Source organism: Actinia tenebrosa, unplaced genomic scaffold (assembly GCF_029948245.1).
Source record: "Actinia tenebrosa isolate PJP-AT-01 unplaced genomic scaffold, QUT_ActTen_1.0 PGA_scaffold13__45_contigs__length_12533684, whole genome shotgun sequence".
In the NCBI taxonomy this organism is placed as follows: domain Eukaryota; kingdom Metazoa; phylum Cnidaria; class Anthozoa; order Actiniaria; family Actiniidae; genus Actinia; species Actinia tenebrosa.
The window spans coordinates 4,283,293-4,300,988 of NW_028292573.1; the positions used below are offsets into that span (position 1 = coordinate 4,283,293).

The 17,696-nt window shown below is 35.2% G+C and overlaps 3 protein-coding genes across 6 annotated transcripts; 1 reads left to right on the forward strand and 2 right to left on the reverse strand.

Annotated features, from left to right (window-relative positions):
* The first annotated feature begins 141 nt into the window (after positions 1-141).
* Positions 142-4,345, forward strand: LOC148911656 (uncharacterized). Its single transcript, XM_089028682.1, has 11 exons — positions 142-1,093; positions 1,207-1,310; positions 1,718-1,830; positions 2,006-2,079; positions 2,210-2,319; positions 2,554-2,652; positions 2,914-3,006; positions 3,117-3,226; positions 3,322-3,474; positions 3,636-3,755; positions 3,852-4,345. The coding sequence occupies exons 1-11, from the start codon at positions 474-476 to the stop codon at positions 3,999-4,001; spliced, it is 1,746 nt and encodes a 581-aa protein (XP_088884808.1). The 5' UTR covers positions 142-473; the 3' UTR covers positions 4,002-4,345.
* LOC148911657 (uncharacterized) lies at positions 4,156-6,814 on the reverse strand. 4 transcript variants are annotated; one of them, XR_016119523.1, is made up of 6 exons: positions 6,586-6,814; positions 6,408-6,478; positions 6,155-6,197; positions 5,726-5,756; positions 5,512-5,575; positions 5,152-5,285 (listed from the first exon to the last, which is right to left on the reverse strand). XR_016119523.1 is itself a non-coding variant. In XM_089028684.1 (5 exons), the coding sequence occupies exons 3-5, from the start codon at positions 6,156-6,158 to the stop codon at positions 4,985-4,987; spliced, it is 336 nt and encodes a 111-aa protein (XP_088884810.1). In that variant the 5' UTR covers positions 6,159-6,197; positions 6,408-6,478; positions 6,586-6,792; the 3' UTR covers positions 4,156-4,984. The 4 variants fall into 4 exon arrangements, 2 of the variants coding, with proteins under 2 accessions (XP_088884810.1, XP_088884809.1); XM_089028684.1 differs by lacking the exon at positions 5,512-5,575 and having other exon boundaries at positions 4,156-5,285; positions 6,586-6,792; XM_089028683.1 differs by lacking the exons at positions 5,512-5,575; positions 6,408-6,478; positions 6,586-6,814 and adding an exon at positions 6,293-6,373 and having other exon boundaries at positions 4,156-5,285.
* A 6,999-nt stretch (positions 6,815-13,813) lies between these two features.
* On the reverse strand, positions 13,814-15,545 carry LOC116299390 (uncharacterized). Its single transcript, XM_031708044.2, has 2 exons — positions 14,623-15,545; positions 13,814-14,334 (listed from the first exon to the last, which is right to left on the reverse strand). Exons 1-2 carry the CDS (start codon positions 15,103-15,105, stop codon positions 14,263-14,265), a joined length of 555 nt encoding a protein of 184 aa, XP_031563904.1. The 5' UTR covers positions 15,106-15,545; the 3' UTR covers positions 13,814-14,262.
* Positions 15,546-17,696: the final 2,151 nt, after the last annotated feature.

The following is a 17,696-nucleotide window of genomic DNA, read 5'->3' on the forward strand; positions in this document are numbered from 1 at the left end:
CGTTTTGCCATGCACAACACACGTGTGAAAAGCATACCGCGCATGCTTTGAAAATGTTGATGGAACCCTTCAGTTGTCGACATAGGCGAGTTTCCTATGAAAACAAATTAATCGACATTTTGAAATCCTTTCCTCTTAAACAGGAAGTTCCACTATAAAAAGGGGGGCTCCGCCCCCTTACGCGTCAGATCCGAGATTTAAATTTTTAAAATGGGTGAATTCAAAATGGTGGAAGTGGACGGGGAGAAGTTGAGAACTTGAAAAACCTTATCATTGTTGAAATATGACGATAAATGTTATAATTTTATAATAAAAACATTTAGAAATCAACGAGGAATTGACATCAGCTTAGTGTATTTAAGTTATAAACGAAAAAGTGGAAAAATACAAATACCGAAGAATGTAAACAAAAGCGTACGGTGTATGCGATATGAAACCCCCCAAAAGCAACCTATTGTTTCCGCTTTTGCTCAATGTTTTTGTACGTTTTTGCGCGGGAAAATACTAGCAGCTTTGACACTTTCCACATTTTCGTGTTTTCTTTGCTATTTTTGTTAAAAATGGCAGCAAAAGAATGCCGAAAGAGAAGTCGATTTACCCTTCAATTTGAAGATAGTGAGGAGAAACTCTCATTACTTCGCGAGAGAATAGCGGAGTCTAAAAAGCTATTGAAAGATTTCAATAATTATTCGTGGCTTTTGAAAGTAATAGACTTTTACGACTCTCATCATAAAAGTCAGTCTCAGAGTTCATATGCCGTTCCGGAAAAACTTGAAGCGAAAGCTAAACTTCACGTTTTAGCTCCGCCTTCTTCTTCCTCTGGTCAGCCGTCAAGGGCAGAAATCCACACAGCTCTGGAGGACGACGACGGAAAGTACTTTATCGCTTGTACAGCTACGATTCGTAGCCTGGTGAAGGGCTTGACGGAGTCCAAAGGATGCTGTTCTGTTTGCGGTGGGTTTTTGCTTCTTGGCAGCTTCCAGATGGAAAGAAGAGGGCACTGTGGACGTATAAGTTTCAGATGCGAAAACAACCATGAAACTGTCTGGTTTAGTTCGGCAGTACTGAAATCAAAATACGTCGCTAACCTCAGGTGAGCACTTCATTCTTGTCATTTTTTTTAGCTTATAAATCATTATCTTTCTTGCAATAGTCAGTAACAAGTTTCTTACAAATGTTTGTTTACTGTTCCCGGGACTGTCTTAGAGTAATCCATGGATTCATGAGCTCTGGGTTGACAGAAACCCAATACAGAAGCTTCACCGAAGCAGCATTTCTTGGTTCAGTTGAGCACACATATCTCGATACAGGTAGGTTTAGATATTGCCATCGGATATTGCGATATTAGATGATTTCATGTGCAATTTCATTTTATTACTAGTGTTTTGATTTGTGCATGTGTAATAGTGATAGCATATACTTCTATTGCACTGTAATTGATATCATATTTATAACCTTTATGTACTTTATCTTGCAGCCTACTTATTTTGACCCCTATGAAGATTTCACTGACACTACACTTTAGCTACAACAAGATAATTCAATTTCATTTCTGTTTGATTTTGTTTTGTATTGTTTTTTTCTTTTTTTTTTTGTTTGATTGTTTTGATTATTTGATTATACACATTCTGAATCAACATGCATGCAGTTCACAAGAGAATTTGATTCATTTCCCAACCCTGTTTATGAACTTATAATTCATCCGTAATGTTTTTAGTTTTCAATAAAATGGGCTACGTTGCTGCAATCCAATCAGTGTATGAGGACAGCACTCGATCAGTTATGGAAGAGACCCAGAAGGAGCAAGACTATATAGATAATGATGGTGATGTAAGTGCTTATATCTGCCAATAGTTCATTTTACAGTTCATCAACTAGTTTTTCAACTAGGATGCTTTTAGGTAGAATTTTGCTAATTTATTCATTCATCTACTCTAACTCAATTGTATTTCAGTAAGATATAGAAAAAAAAAGAAATTTATATGATATGTTGTTTTGAATACAGATTGTTATAACTGATGCCAGACATGATTCTTCTCGTAATGCCCAACATACAACAGTAACAGCTATGTCATACTAGTAAGTACTAGTAACTAGTCCTGACTAATTATTGTGTATAAAAAGAAACTCTATTTTTACTATTATGTTCTGGGGTGAATTGATTGATCTAGCTCTAAGACAACAATTCATTCTTTTATTCAATTATTAGCAACAAGAAAATACTTATGACGGTGAACTGGTCAAAAGCTACCTTGGCCTCTGCAGCTTCGAGAGAAATACCCATGACAAAGGTGTTATTTGACAGATTTGAAGAAATTGGTATGAAAATTGAAAATTCCTATTCTGTCTCAATTTCAAAAGTACATTGTACATGATTTTGTACCTTTAGGGCTGGTTCACACTAGGTATATAAGCATAAGAACCTCAAAGAGTAGGAATAACAAAAACTTTCAGTCACTTGGAAAACACTCTGAGTTTCATTTGCATATGCTCTTATGTGCTTGTGTAGCTGGTGTGAACTTGCCCCTATTAGCTAGTGTTCTTTTACCACAGGACATGAGATTGCTGAAATTTGCCATGACAATGTTGCAGCCATACAAAACTGGGCAGTAAAAGAAAAACGAATATTAAATTCGTATGACACATGGCATGGTAATGTAATAAAATATAAAAAAATGTGTAATTGCAGAAATAAATTGTCCTTATAACCCCACAGAGGATTTTTTTAAGACCCCCACCCTTCAAATTCCAACTTTTTTACAAACAAACTCTGTAATTTTATCCTGTCTCTGCCCTCACCCCTCAGCCAATCATAAATGAGGATAAATTTGGAACAAAAATAAAAATTATATATTTATTCAAATTCAATAGTTTTTAAGGAAATATTCAAATGATTCAATTTTTGATCTGTAGGTGGAAAAAACATGAAAAAGCTGATGAAAAATATTACCACAGGAACAAAAAAGAGCGAAGGAACCACTTGGTTTTCTGAGCTATCTGATAAAGGTAGGATCTGCATTTAAATGTGTACATTTATTTATCAAATTACAGTAATTCTAGATGCTTTACCTTATCAAAGCAGTTTAAGATATTAGATTTTTCATTTTCAATGTTAGCTAAAGCAACAAAAACACATTGCTATTACACAATGAAAGACTTTTCTACTATAAACAAGACAGCTGAAGAGTTCAGAGCAGCACTATTGAATGTAACTGAACATTATCAGGTGTGTAAACTCCTCAACAAACAATGACAGTGTAACTTTCAACATAATTATATTTATGACCCATATATTATTGTTGTGATTTATTTTGTTTCCAGGGTAAACATTCCAAATGCCCAAAGGAGAGCAGGTGTTGGATGGCTGACTATGTATTCAGCAAAAAGTCTTTGGAAAATCCAAAGGCAATTGAGGCATACAGAAAGGCCATCACTGACAGCCTGATCTACAGAAATCCTGAAGACTATATGAGAGTAAGTTTATTAATAATTTTGAAGTATTCACGTCCTCTGGTTTTGTGAGCTAAAAGTTTAGAAACATAAATGTACTTTGAATATTTTTTTTCTACAGGCTGCAGCTATTTTGATTAAGCTGATTATTTCTAACTAATTACTGTTTCAATTATTTCTTGCAGTGCCGTGATACTTATTGGATAGAGTCCTTCCATTCCACTCTTTTGATTTATGCTCCCAAACGAATCAACTTCGGGGATGATAGCTACACAACAAGAATCCAACTTGCAGTTCTCGACTGGGTATGTTTTATATAGAACTATACATTGACTATATTAAACTTTTTGATATAAAAATACATTTTTCATGTAATTAACATTTTTTTATAACTTTCTCAGAATGAAAATGTCAACAGAGATGTTTTCTCAGTCCAGAACTACCAGTATGCCAGAAACCCAGATAGAAAGGCCCCTACAAGAGTGAGAAAACCCAAAACTTTTAATTTTAGAAACTCTATTTGGCACACATTCTTTTCTGCTTGTTTGTAGTGTATTTGCACTTGTCTGTGTTTTGTTGGTGTTGTTCGCATGTTTGTTTGTGTTGTCACCACATACATGTTTTCTTTGGTGTGATCTATGCATATAAAATGGCTCTTTTCAGAGCCGCCCAATTTAAAAAAAGTGAATGGTACAATGCACTAAATAGACATTCAAATAGTTTTTTTTTATAAACTATAGGGTACAGGTAAGTACTAATGCATATGAAATGTTGCTCATATGGGTGTTTGATTCTTGTGTATTTCTTTTACAGATTTTTACAATTCAGAGTGTTTCTTGTTTGCATATTTTGTACATTTTCTCCTTTTACAAATAAAAAATGTCAATAAACTTTGTGTTTTTGCTATTGTTCAATAACTGTATTTGTAATTTTCAAAACAATCAGCATCTTATGAAGTTCTATGAAAGCTATATAAAATAAAGGCTATGAACATTCACAACCAATACACACTATGCAGGAGCTGTGGAGTCACAAGATGGTGATGAAAAGAAGTAAGCCCCTACAAACACTTCAAAGAAGTAATAATCCAAATTCTGAAGCTGAGTTAACAAATTGACATCAGATCTTTTACTTCTCTGTCCTATTATTGATGATGAAAATAGCCAATCAGCAAGCAAGAAAGACAAGACAAGACGTCCAATATATGGGTTTACAACAGTATACAGTAATTGAATATAAAAGAAAAAATACTAATTTATTATCATTTAACAAGTGAAAGGATTCCTGATATCATTTTCTAGCATTTTACCCATATTATTATTTCCAATTATAATAGATAGTGCATGTTGGGTATTGTGAACAATCCGCATCATATGGTAAAGTGGTCAATAAGTGGTTGGTAAATGGTCGGTAAGTAGTCGGTAAATGGTTTATAAGTGGTTGGTAAGTGGTCGGTAAGTGGTCAGCCAGCACCTTACCAACACTTTATTGTACGGTGCAGATTGTTCACGATAGCCGTGATTGTTATGAAAAATTATGCACGTCTATGACCCATATATGGAATATGAGGAGGATTTGGCCATCTTTTCCTCACATCTTCAACAACACATAGGGGCATTACTTCTCTTACATCACCAATGTGACACCCCAGTTCCTGTTTTCTCTCAAGGTATGTCTGGTTGGACCATAAGCCCTCCTTTTTCAATTTTCTATAAAAGAGTCTGTACTCTTTCAGACGCCTTGCATGGTTAGTTGACAAAGGTCGTCCTCTAGGCCTTGCTTGTCCTAAAACCACACAAGGCATCTGAAGGCAGTAGGGGCATTTTCCAGTATCTCTAGAGAGAAGGAAGAACAAAACAAAACATCAGTTGGAAAACAAATGATAAGATGATACTTATTTTGTTGGTGCTATGAAAGCAGGGCCGTAACCGGGGGGAGCACTGGGTGCACGTTCACCCCCTCCCCCCCCCCCCCCCCCCCCCCATCTATCACCTTTTTTTGGTTCTGCTTTCTTTTAGTTACCTTTCCCCTTTTTTTTTGGTTCTGCTTTCTTTTGGTTACCTTTTTTTTTCTCGATTATGTTTATTCGATGTGCACCCTCCTTGTAAAAATTCTGGTTACGGCCCTGAAAAGCAATGTCATAATATTTTTCCACTTTGTATAAATTACAGACTGAGGTGAATATAAATATATATACGCTAATTGTTGACCCTATTTTTGCTAAATAATATATATAAATATATATTTCAAATGTCTATTTTCGCAATAATTGTACCTTGTCAACGAGGTATGTATTCTTTTGTCACCTGAAACAACAAAATGATATTAGGTTTTCTCACCATTTTTTAATGTGGTTTTGCTATTGATAACTTTGATAAGAAAAAAATGGTTTTTGACAAAACTGCATAGTCACGGTTAGAAGCCTTGTATCATCGTATACGCGTAATTTGTGTACTACTTTATGGCTAAAAAACCTCAGTACGATCAGTAGAAAATGTGAGATCAGTAGCTTCGTTTGGTATTTTTCTGATAATTGCCGGTCATTCATATCTTTTCTTGCAAAACAAATTATAACAATGTAATTATTTATAAAAGCCTGCTTGAGTATCATTCCCTGTGTAAACAAACAGCGATAACCTTGACAGAACCGCCATCTTGATTCAAGGACAACAAGAACAACAACGAACAAGACGATTTGACTTACCCATTATTTTTATTTTGGAGCTTCTCTGAATTCCCTTATTGACCTAAAACGATAAAGAAAATAAAGAAAAACTTTGAAATATGTATTTTGCTTGGAATGACGGCAGAATAACTTTGCAAATCCAGAAATATACTGTGCCTTCACCAAACGAGAGTTGTCAGTTTCGCGGGCTTGCTTTGTTTCTTTTGCGCCGGCGCATCGCATTATTACTGACTAAATTTAGCGGCTTTACCTGTTACAATTTACAGCTCACCTCTTTCTGTTGTTTGTTTATTTATTTCATCTTCATTTTCTTTGTTTTCTTTATTTGATTTGGTTTTTCTTCTAAGAAACAAAAAAAAAAATTCAGATAACACACAAAATATTTTCATTTTGACGGATATACAGTAAAAACTAAATGCTGAAAACTTTTTTATCGACGTCACACTTACCGTTCTGTGCATGTGGAGTCCTAATAAAGGCTTTCTTTTCTGTGAAATGCGGTTTGGTTGCTTGCTTTTGTTTGTTTTTTTATTTTGTTTTTTTGCCGACCTAGCCGTCTCACGTTTCTAAGCAAAATTATAAGCGGAGATCTGCACTCCACGGTGATTGACAGATAACTGACTCGAGTTTGGCCTGGCCACGCGCCTTTTATACCGGAACTTCCTGTTTAAGGCCGGTTTAAACGGTACGATTTTCGCCTACAACTATCGTATACAACGCGCTTGCATCTGTCGTAGGCGAATTGTAGGCTTGATTTACACGCTACGACTCTTTACGCTACGATAGTTGTAGGCGAAAATCGTACCGTCTAAACCGGCCTTTAGAAAATGTCTGTGCTGAAATTGTGTCAAGAGTAATGTAATCATGGAAAGATTAACAATAATGCAATATTGCAATATTAACAATAATGGCCTACCCTTTACGACGCATTTATAAATCGTCTGTGTTTTTGATATCAATACAGTAGAACCTCGTTAATAGAGAGTTTTAGATTTACGTTCACGGCAAACGTGAAACGTCAGTTGACCAGTAAAAAATTATTTTAAATTACTGAAAAGGAATTGCAAAAAAAATATTTTTGTGTTAAGAAAGTTTGCAAAAGATGAAGTTAAATACAGGAAAACGATAAAAAAGCGTGGTCACGTTTGCCGTTTGCGGGGAGAAAAGAAGTCAATCTAAAACTCTGTTACTTCAAAAAGCGTCGGTAAAGCGGTGTGCGACGGGACGTTACCAGTTTTCCGCGCAGCCTCGAAAAGGCCAATAAAAACGCAGCCTTCGGGAATGCGATTTGGGTTCGGATTTTTTCCCGCTGGATTACGGAGCATGCGCAGTACGTTTTCACCTGTCTGGCCACATTGCGCTTCGACGATGCAAGTTAGTTAAATATTCTTATTCCGCTTCGAGAGTTCGACTCACAGTTGGTCACCATTATTTAGCGAGTGTATCAATCAACTCAGTACCGTCCTGACACTCCCACATGCAAAGATATAATAAGACCCCTTTGTCGGGTGTACGTGATGAACAGAGATACAAACTGGTGGCCAGTTGAATAATTCTATTCTTCATTGATCTTTATTACACAGCTGTTGATCGATTTGTTTGGTAAGGAATAACTCTCATGAGATTTCGATGTTATCTGGTTTATAATTAACGATATCTCAGCTGCTCTTTTTTAATACAAAATATTCTTAATGGAAAAAAACAGTGGTTTGGGACGGACTGCATTACTTTAAAAAGCCTACTGATTCTGTTTTAAACTTATGAACATCCATAACATGAGTTAATTTTCTGAGACTGAATCGAGTGGTTTAGCATTCGGCAGTTTTTTCTGAGCCGAGAAAAGTTTAACGATTTACCGCCAAATTTCGCTTTTGACTAGCATCATTAATATCTTGGAAAAAAACCAGAATGGCTTTGTATTCCTATAACTTCGAAAAACAAATTATCTTTGACTTTAGTACTGACTTTGAAGATCAGAGAAGTGACATTTTGGCTTAAAGAAACGCTGACACTGAATTCGACACTGAAATTTCTACACGCTTGAAAAAAATTTTTTTTTACTAAAATGTAATTCTTTTGTATCGTCATCAATAATTAAGTCGTTTTTTTTTGTGTTTTTTTTTTAATTTTTCCTTTTTAATGTTCTTCATTTCTTGTGGTAAAAGTACCAGTTTGCCGCCGAAAATCAATGACTTAGTTCTGTGAGTATCATAAAATGTTTACTAAGATCTTCTCATTTCATTGTCATTCGTAAAACAAAACAGCAATGTATTCTACTCTGTTCTCTTTCTTGTGGTTTAGTGTGTTGTAAAACTACCAGTTTACCGCCAAAAATCGATGACATTTATTAGCATCACATGATATATGGAGTGTTTAAAGCTCTTTTGTTTTCAATGTCATTCGTAAATTAAAGCTGGGTAGTGTATTTTTCTCTTATTCTCTATTTCTTGTGGTTTAGTGTGTTGTAAAAATACCAGTTTACCGCCAAACTATATTTCTTTATTTCACTAAATGACTTCGATAGTGAATTACTCGTAGCCATGACAAGATGACACCCGTACGCAAATCCACCAACCGGTCGCCGCTGAAGTGTTTTTATTTGAAACCAGCCCCGCCTCTTTAAGAATGTTTTTGGCGCGAGTTTTATGAACTCCAAGCTTCACGGAGTAAACAGTGTTTGGGAAATGTTTAAGGAGGTTGACTATGACAAATTTGAAATTATTTTGAGCTGCCGAAACTGGAATAAAACGCTTTCATGTACGAAGTTATTTGGCTGAGTTATACATAATAAAGTAAGACGATTTAGCGATTTTGCAGCTATTTGAAAATGAATCATGGTGGCTGATTGATTGCTCGTAGTCTTTCAGCTTGAGAAAAATAGCAACTCGTATCGAAAGGCACAAGTCACTGCCTGATAGTCGAGTGAACGACTGCTCAGCAGCTGACCTACTTATCAAGCCGTCTACCTTATCATATGTTCATATATTATATAATATAAATTGGTACATAGGTTTTTAGTTATGTTCTTCAACCGACTCCAGTACATAGTGTACACATTGCATCAATTATCTACCATTTGTATGTCAAAACTTAAGGAAAGTTATTCAAACTCAATTTTCAAACGTTTCAAAACAAAAATATGGTTTTTAATCTCTATGAGTAAAAGTCGTAAGGAATAAAATATTAAATTGAATTGGATACACAATCGTTTGTTCGCGTTTTTATTTTAACGAACAAAAGAGAAATAGTAAGATCGATCCATGCTTGAGGCAAGCAGCATGTGACTCTGTCCTCCTACGTCATAATGACGTCAATCGTGCACCAGTGTAAACACGAATGACAGGGGCAGCTGAGCGTCTGGACTTAAATCAAAGACAAAGTGTTTAATCGATATGTTATCGCTTTAAACGGAAAGACATTGATGTAAACTGATTTTATTTGAACTCAAAGTCATGTCAGGACTAGGTAATTAAAGTTAGAGGCAAAATAAGTAGGGAGAAGAATGATAAATGCCAATATCAGTGCTGCAAGGCTTTTCTATCCGTATCTATAAAATCTTTTCGAGATGAAGTAAGGAGCCTATAAAATTTATTCAATAAGATGTCGCTAAAAAGTAAAGTTGTTTGTAAATAGTTAAATAGTTGTTTGTCAGTTTTTTAAATCCAATATTGAGCTTCAATCAGTCAAACAGCTGTTCCAGGGTGGGCTTTTCGCAACAGGTGGCTTCATTTTTTTAACATGAACTTCAACTGAAAACTTAAGATCAGAGTCTTCGTAGGCGCGTGATCCCGGAAGCCCTTCTAGTAGTGTCTAATGGAATGACTTATCTTAAAGCATCGTGTTTCTGTATATCATTGACGTTGCATGGGTTAATTTTCTTCTTTTTTTCTGCTGTCTGTTCGATTTCATCCTTGTTTCAACTTAATCAATGTTGTGGGTGTATTTTTTCTTTCTTTTTTCTGCGCTAAGTTTAACTTCATTCGTAGGTTGTATTATTTTGTATAATATCTATAGTAATTTTAGCTTGCTTTCCCTGTTATTTTTTGCTGACGCGCGCGCCCTGGAAAGAATGCTTAAAAAGCCACTTCATTGTAGTGCAGCTTTGTCGCGAGCACGAGCATCATTTTCAACTTTTAAAAACAACTTCATATTTATCCTCTTCATTTTTTCGCTTCCTTTTAAGTCTTAACTTCAAATTTTTGAATTAGAAAATATAGAAATCCATTTGAAGACAAAGTAACGAAACTTTTTTTCGGGTTGGCCATGGTTTTGTTTTACTCAGAAGACGAATTTTCACGGTGCTTGAAGCATATTGTATCTAAAACAAAACCTAATTCTACTTCCCACGGGTGTAAGCCATTCACTAATCCACCCTTTCTTGTCCTGTTAAAAATACCTGCCCTTTATGGGATCGACGTCTTTTTGTTCAAACTACCAAAATACACTCTCCTGACGATGTTAACTCTAGGGTCCCCAGTATCAATCTACACGGATAAGAACCTAAAATTCTCTTTCAAAATAAACTGCTTTTAATTCAGAACTAACCTTTTAAAAAAATAAGTTCAAAGCTTTTTTTTCTCGATTTCAACATTGTATTGGCTTTCCCGCCGAATCTTAATTCCTCGTGGGTTGACAACGCTACCTGCTCAGAAGCCCTGACTCGCGTTGATCACTTATGCTCATAAACGGGTGGTGTATTCAATTCATAATGGTTTCCCGCCTAAACTTGAAGATACCTCAATATTATAATTAGTAAGGAATTTCATTGATGTTCGGTGGTACGGTTTTCATTCATCATAGTTGACAGTCGTTGCTTAATGACTCTTATTTTCGCGCCTTTTTTGCTGGGTATTGAAGCTATAAAGAAATGCACTTGGCAGAACTGGTCAAAATATATAATTATAAAGACTCCACGCAAATTATTTCCAATGCAGTTCAATTTGGAGTGGCAACATTAAAAATAGCAACTAGCTTTTTTGAGTGAGAAACAAACGCCTAGAAGCAATTAATGCTGCTAATTAACCGCAGGTCGAGGGAGCAAGGGACCGCTAGAAATGCGTGAAAGCCTGACAGGATGTGACTCTGATGTCGCAAGACTGAGTGAGTCATTCGTGTGGCTTAATTTCCAGTGTCACAATCGCGTGTTTTGATTGGGTAAGATTAACCTAGTCATAGGGATTTCCATTGACTGTAGCCTGCGTGCAGCCCGTCTATTAGTATGGTTAATTAACCAAGACGGAAACCACTCAACATGGCGAGATATTGGGTTGCGAAATCTTCATCACGCAAAATTGTACTGCACAACAGGATAGTAACTTCTTAAATAACTTTACTCGAAAGAAAAAGCAAGAAAAGGACACGTAAAAAGAAAGGGTGACAGCAGCGATAGGCATACCCTGATGTTACTGCTTTTCCAGGAAGCTTAACCCACTTTTCAAAATTGGTTTTTGGGCACTTTTACCAACTAATAAAACTGATTTCTCTACTATACTGCGCAGATCAGCTCAATTAGATGTATATGATTTCTCTACTCTTAAATGTTTATTTTTTTCGCGCGCGTTTGAATTTCTATCCCAGATGATTTTTTGACTATACTATTAAAATAAAAACTTCGGTGTTTTTAACTTATTCAAACTGATCTTAAATGTTTATGGAGCACTTACTGTCGTAATTGGCTTCTTTTCCTCCGCTCTTAAATTCAATAACCATTAAATTTTTACCAAGTATTTGAATAGTTAATATTGTAGACTCAAATGCATCAGGTTATTCTAAAACCTTCACCTATTATTATTTACTTTGTTTGTTTTTCAAAAGCTTGGCTTTTATCAAAATATGAACCACTTGCTAAAAACTCAGTACTGATGACCAAGTGCCCAAGCTTTATCATGTGCAAGCTTTCGAGAAAAAACTTCCTTCCAAATTTTTTTTTTTAAAAACGATGTTTTGTAGTTTTTGTAGTTTTTCTCTTTTGTTTTGTTTTCTGTAAAGTTGCAATGTATTTTTTCTACCTATTTTGATTTGTTAAAATGAAAATTCCATTCGAGGACTGAAGATTTTTAATCCTTTCTTTTTCTGTTTATTGTTATGAAACCTTTTCAAAAAAAAACCTGGGAGATTTATTAACTGTTTATTGCATTTTCTATTCATTAAACAACTATTCAATGCACTTCAACTGTATTCTCATAAACCTTCCCACATTTTCATTTAAAGCGACTTGTGTTTTAAGTTTCAATTTAACTTTTCTATCTTTTTGCGTAGTTTACCCCAAGGTATCTTTCTTGTGAACTCTCACTAATTTCTTTAGTTAGAACTGAATCTTAGAACTAATTTGTGCCTATTCGTTTGGAAGTGTCGAAGCTTTTTGTTCAACTCGGGCCTAGATTCATTAGACACGTGTATCAAGCCTTTCACCAATAGAATCTCATTAGGGCAAGTCTGTACAGGTCTACATATCATTAGCTGTTAATTGCCTACTATATGGGAACATACATATATTATAAAATGTTGCTTTCTTTTTGACTCTTCTTTCTTTTTTTTTTCCGTTCTTATTTAGCGGGTGTATAGATCCATACTGTCCTTAGAACTGCTTTTACAACTATTGCTTTGTTATCACTAGTACATTTGTGTATACGCAGGACTAAAACCGGCATTTTTGGACTCGGTTGCTTAGCAACAAGGTAATGGGGGTAATTATTATTAAAGCTGAATGACAACTCGATGTATTGTGTTGTGAAAGACCGCCAAAACTCGACCACGTGCTCGAGAAAACCGTTGACATTCTACCAAAAACAAAGCCAAACTTCCCTCTTCACAAGACTAATGGCTATCAAAACAAATTAAAATTATTTTACCTTAATCTGCAGCATTTTAGGCCATGCTTTTTAAATAAAGCACGCGAGGTATAACTGAAAATCGAAAATCGGCCGTGATCGCACGAATCATTTGCCACTGACTCACAAGCAGGTTTTTTTCCTTTGTTGTCAAACTTTAAGATCAAAAGTTTATTTGAGCTTTCAAAAATTGCTTTCTTGCTCACAAATATCGCCTTGGGGTGCCCACCACCTTAAATCTCAAGAGATTACCCAGTTTTCGAGTTGATTGCGAATCTTTTTTGATCTTTCTGGTGTATAAATTAATCTAAGTTTAGACTTGCACATGGTGTAATTGACACTAGTACTATTTGGCAAGAACAGACGCTATAATTCGTCCAACAGCAGACAAGCCCTAATTTTATCTAGCATTACTGAATTTGATTCTTAGCTTGTTTTAAAATTCGAGGCGGATGAAAACGTACGTTTTAGTGTTTTCTAAAGATTTCTTTTCTTTTTTTTTTTTTCTTCTTCACTACTTTATTTCTTGTTGCGTATTATGGAAACACTAAATATTGATTGATAGTAACTTAAGATTGACCGTTGACAACCTTTGGACGCCTAACTCGACAACTTTTTTACTTCTTGGTGAAAAATCGATGAATCATTAGCATAGAGTACTTTATCTAAAAACCACAAGTTTTAAACCTTGTATTATATAGCTTAGAGTAGCAGAACTTATATATCAGTGTAAACAACCAAAAAGGAATAAATTATTTGAAAAAAGAGTATAGCTCTATTGTTATAACGACAAACTTTCGCAAAACAAACCGAAAGTGAAGCTTAACAGAAAAAGAAACAGCACTGCTTTGAAGTTATTATCCACAATAGTTTTATTCGTTTCATATATATTGTAATATTTAACTGTACAACGAGTTAATCTTTGGGCGTCTTTACAGACATTTCTCAACCTAAGCTTATTATTTCGCGAGGCGTTTGTCTCCCAATGTGGGATGAATGGAAGTTATATACGAAGTAAAAAACGTTTATAAACAAAATCTAATCGTTCTTACAAGTTAATTATTATAAATACATTTTTCTTTTAAATTATTCATTCTATATGCACGTTTTTCTGCATATATACCTTATAGCAGGATATTGATAAGCCTTGATCTTGCATCGAAAGTAATTACGCTTTCTTTAGAATCGAAATATTTACAGTAAAGTACAAATCGGTCATCTACTGATACGAATATTAGTTCTTCGAAGTTCAGTTAATTCTTGTTTTCCAAGTATAGGATGTTTTGAGTCTTATTTTCAGCATTGTTCTTGGTATCCCCTCAGATAAACGTCGAGCTCTGATCTTTGAATGCCATAGTGTTCAGCTACCTGTAAAAAGAAACAGAAAACAAAAATACATGTTAGACTTTTTTTAAGGATCAAAGTGTCCCACGTGCGAGCTTTGACACTTTGGTTAAGCCTGAACATCTGTAACAGCAACTGTTTTGGTTTTAGTGACTTGTGCTTTAACTATAAGATAAAAATGCTCAGCTATGAGCAGCTGTTAACAGTAATTCTGTTTTACCATCAGATAAACAATAAAGAAAAAAGACTTGTTTTCGTATCATTAACTTTAATTAGTATTGCTCAAGTTATTACAGTTTTAAGTCAACTTACTTTTTTAGTACACTCATCCAAAGCAGAACTGGTGCCGGGTTCCGTCTTGGGTATGGTCGTAAAAAATCCACTCGTTGCGCTAGTAAAGCTCGTCGCTTGATCGCCAAAAAACATAGAAGCAGCTTGTGAGCCTGTTATTGTCGCCATATCTGGTTGTCCAATGCAACCAGCTGCCGGTGAATTATTGAGGTAACAGCTTAGCATAGCTATGTAGTCGATGGCGAGTCTTAAAACCTCGATCTTAGAAAGTTTCTGTGGATTTTGATCTACGCATGGTACTTTCTTTCTCAACAACTCTAGAGCGTTGTTTAGCACATGTCTTCGTTTTCTCTCCCGTGCGCTGGCTTTAAGCCTTCTGCTCCTGTCTAGTAGAGCCCATTTGCGATATCTAGAACTCTCGTTTTGTTCCTTTTCTTTCTCTTCGCATTCTACTCTACAAAGTTCGGTTGTTTCACAAGTGATGACTTCGTCTGCTTTTGTCATGTTGACTAAATGATGGTCCACAGCTGAAATGAACGACGTTTTTCCCGCACTTTGTTAGTTACCTAGTCTGCGCTCGGCTGCGTTCTTTTGTACAGGGTAAGTAATCTGTAGCGTTGCACGCGTGCTACTACAGTGCCGCTTCTTATCATAACAAAGCCGTGATCCTGATATTGACACAGAGCGTAGTTTGCGCGTGCTCTGTAAACAAAGTCTTCGCCGGGCTGTGACTTACTCACTTGCACCTATTGTCCCGACTATGCGAGCGTTCAAGTCTATAAAGACACCATTCCCAAAAACCCACCCTTGTAGTTGTCTAGTCGATGCGTTTTGATGCGTCCACACCTATGTGCTAGATCGTGAGCTATAAAATTGTGTTCTTTAGTACATTTTAGTGTTTAGAGAAACTCGAACTTGGTCGCGTGTTTGTTAGAGCTAACTAATAGTGACCGGTGCCTTGGACCAATAAAAAATATGCTACATCGGAAATCACTTCAAATCTTTTTTTGTTTTTACTAATTAGAGCCCAAAGCGAGGCTCAGTATTGTTTGAAGACAAAGAAAACCTCCCTAAAACGGTTGAAAATCTCGAAATAAAAATGCCCTGGTTGTGCAGTTATACACATAAGTTTGTACCAACTTTTTCTCTGTAAACTTCAAGTAAATGTTATAAGTTTAATTCAGATGGTATTTTTACTACAATTTTCTTAAGAGAATATAAAGTATTTTAAGACTAAAGCTAGAATAATTTAAGTTTTTTGTATTCTTTTTTTAAATACAATAGTGATGAAAAACCACACAAAGATCGTTTCCTTGTTTTACTGTGTTCTTGAGAAAAGTTCTTTTTCAGCATTCTCGGGACTTTGAATGTTGTGAATACCCAAAAAAAATCGTCCCAAAAAGCTTATCTGTCTTGAGATTTTTATCTTTTCTTTTGATATTGCTTCGGCTTTTTATCTCAAATTGATTTAATTTTCACTGAGCTTTTTGTTCAAACTATCATTTATAATTATAAACAGCTTTACACGTGTTGACGTGTCAGTTCGCTGAGTTAACTAACAGCTTTACACCCAGCAAAATAACTACGTTGTGTTTTCTTGTGATAGACGCCCAGAACTAAAAGATTTGACAAGAAGTCTCAGACGTGACCTACGTTAACTCTGACTCACTTGAATAGCTCATTCGAACAACCCGACTCCAATACATTGTTTGTTGAGCCTATTATGTTATTTATTGTCCAAGGGTCTGCTAACGAAAACAATAGCCGAACCCCAGCTTTTGTCTTTCAGAAGCGATAATGACTTGCTTCGGCGTGGAACTAACATGAAGTCATATATTGCTCGACAACTGATAGAATTCACTCAAAAAAAGAGCTTGCTCACGAAAGAACTTTTGTAGAAACTTTGTAAAACTTAAAGCACGCTAAAGAAAGTCGAAACTTATATCGTTAAACCGAAAAGCAAAGTAAGTTTCATTAGAGAAGTTAGTTCCTTGTGTTTTACATTTAAAACAATATTAAAAACAAAGTCAGAAACTCCTTTTATAAGAACTTAAAGACTTATCCTGCGGCTTAAGTTGGTTCATAAAGAAAGCACAGCTTTGATTATTTGGCCAATAAATAAATAACAAGCGGTTTTTCTTTTCTTTTTGCTTAAGTTTGCCAACAACACCTGTAGGTGACTCATGACTTCAATTAAACGTATGAAAGAAATTGTTGAAAATCGTGCGGTTATTGTCACACACGACACAATCATACCTTTAACCATACGCTTTAATATAACCAAAAACAGTTTCAGTCCTGCCTCTCAAACAAAAAGTTTCGTTTTATTCTTCAAATTGTGTATACGAAAGTTTTAGTTTTCCAAAAGTTTATTTTCGATATTTAGGATTCATTCATGATAGATGAGCTTACTAGTTTTCAAAAAGTCACCTAAAGTAACCTAAAAAGACTTTTTCTTACTCTCAAACAACAATTTCTTTTAGTTAAGATTTTTAAGTTCAGAATGTATACAACAGATTTGGTTTTCAAAGGTTGGTTTTTAATCCGTTTGGAGGCAGCGTATTCAGAGATGAGATTATTTTCAAGAAAAATGTCTGCTTGCCAGCGAAACAGTTTCTTAACCATTCATGATTTATTTGCTTACAATACATTTTTAGTTTATTGTATTAATATTATTGAAACCCTATGTGTTTAACACCCGTTATACGGGAAGCTCTTGAAGTTTATCTCTTATCAAATGTACCTTCTTTTAGAAAAGTAACGATTATAGAGACTTGTAATAGGTTTTGTTTACAAATAACACAGGTAGCCCATGGTTAGTATTTGTCAGCTTTTATTCTGACTAGGTGTGTTCAGAGAGGTTCAACTACAAAAAAATAAAATAATTAAAAAAACTACACAATTTGGTAGGGTAACTGGAATTACACAAAGTAATTTTCATTTAGGCTCTTTCTAGATCGAATTAGGATGTAGATGCTTGAAGTTCCTATGAAGAATAAAAATATTATGAATACCTTGGAAAACTGGCTTAATCCTTCAGTGTGAAACGATAACTTTTAAGAGGTTCTATGAATTTTCCTGTTAATGATTGACAG

Excerpts from the sequence above, each read along its gene's own strand:
- LOC148911656 (XM_089028682.1), top strand. The coding sequence starts at position 474 with ATGTTTTTGTACGTTTTTGCGCGGGAAAATACTAGCAGCTTTGACACT. Across the intron at positions 1,311-1,717 it reads GCACACATATCTCGATACAG|TTTTCAATAAAATGGGCTAC; the intron begins GTAGGTTTAGAT and ends TAATGTTTTTAG. Across the intron at positions 3,227-3,321 it reads ATGTAACTGAACATTATCAG|GGTAAACATTCCAAATGCCC; the intron begins GTGTGTAAACTC and ends TTTTGTTTCCAG.
- LOC148911657 (XM_089028683.1), bottom strand. The coding sequence starts at position 6,358 with ATGCGATGCGCCGGCGCAAAAGAAACAAAGCAAGCCCGCGAAACTGAC. Across the intron at positions 6,198-6,292 it reads ACAACTCTCGTTTGGTGAAG|GTCAATAAGGGAATTCAGAG; the intron begins GCACAGTATATT and ends TTATCGTTTTAG. Across the intron at positions 5,286-5,725 it reads ATACATACCTCGTTGACAAG|AGATACTGGAAAATGCCCCT; the intron begins GTACAATTATTG and ends CCTTCTCTCTAG.
- LOC116299390 (XM_031708044.2), bottom strand. The coding sequence starts at position 15,105 with ATGACAAAAGCAGACGAAGTCATCACTTGTGAAACAACCGAACTTTGT. Across the intron at positions 14,335-14,622 it reads TGGATGAGTGTACTAAAAAA|GTAGCTGAACACTATGGCAT; the intron begins GTAAGTTGACTT and ends TTCTTTTTACAG.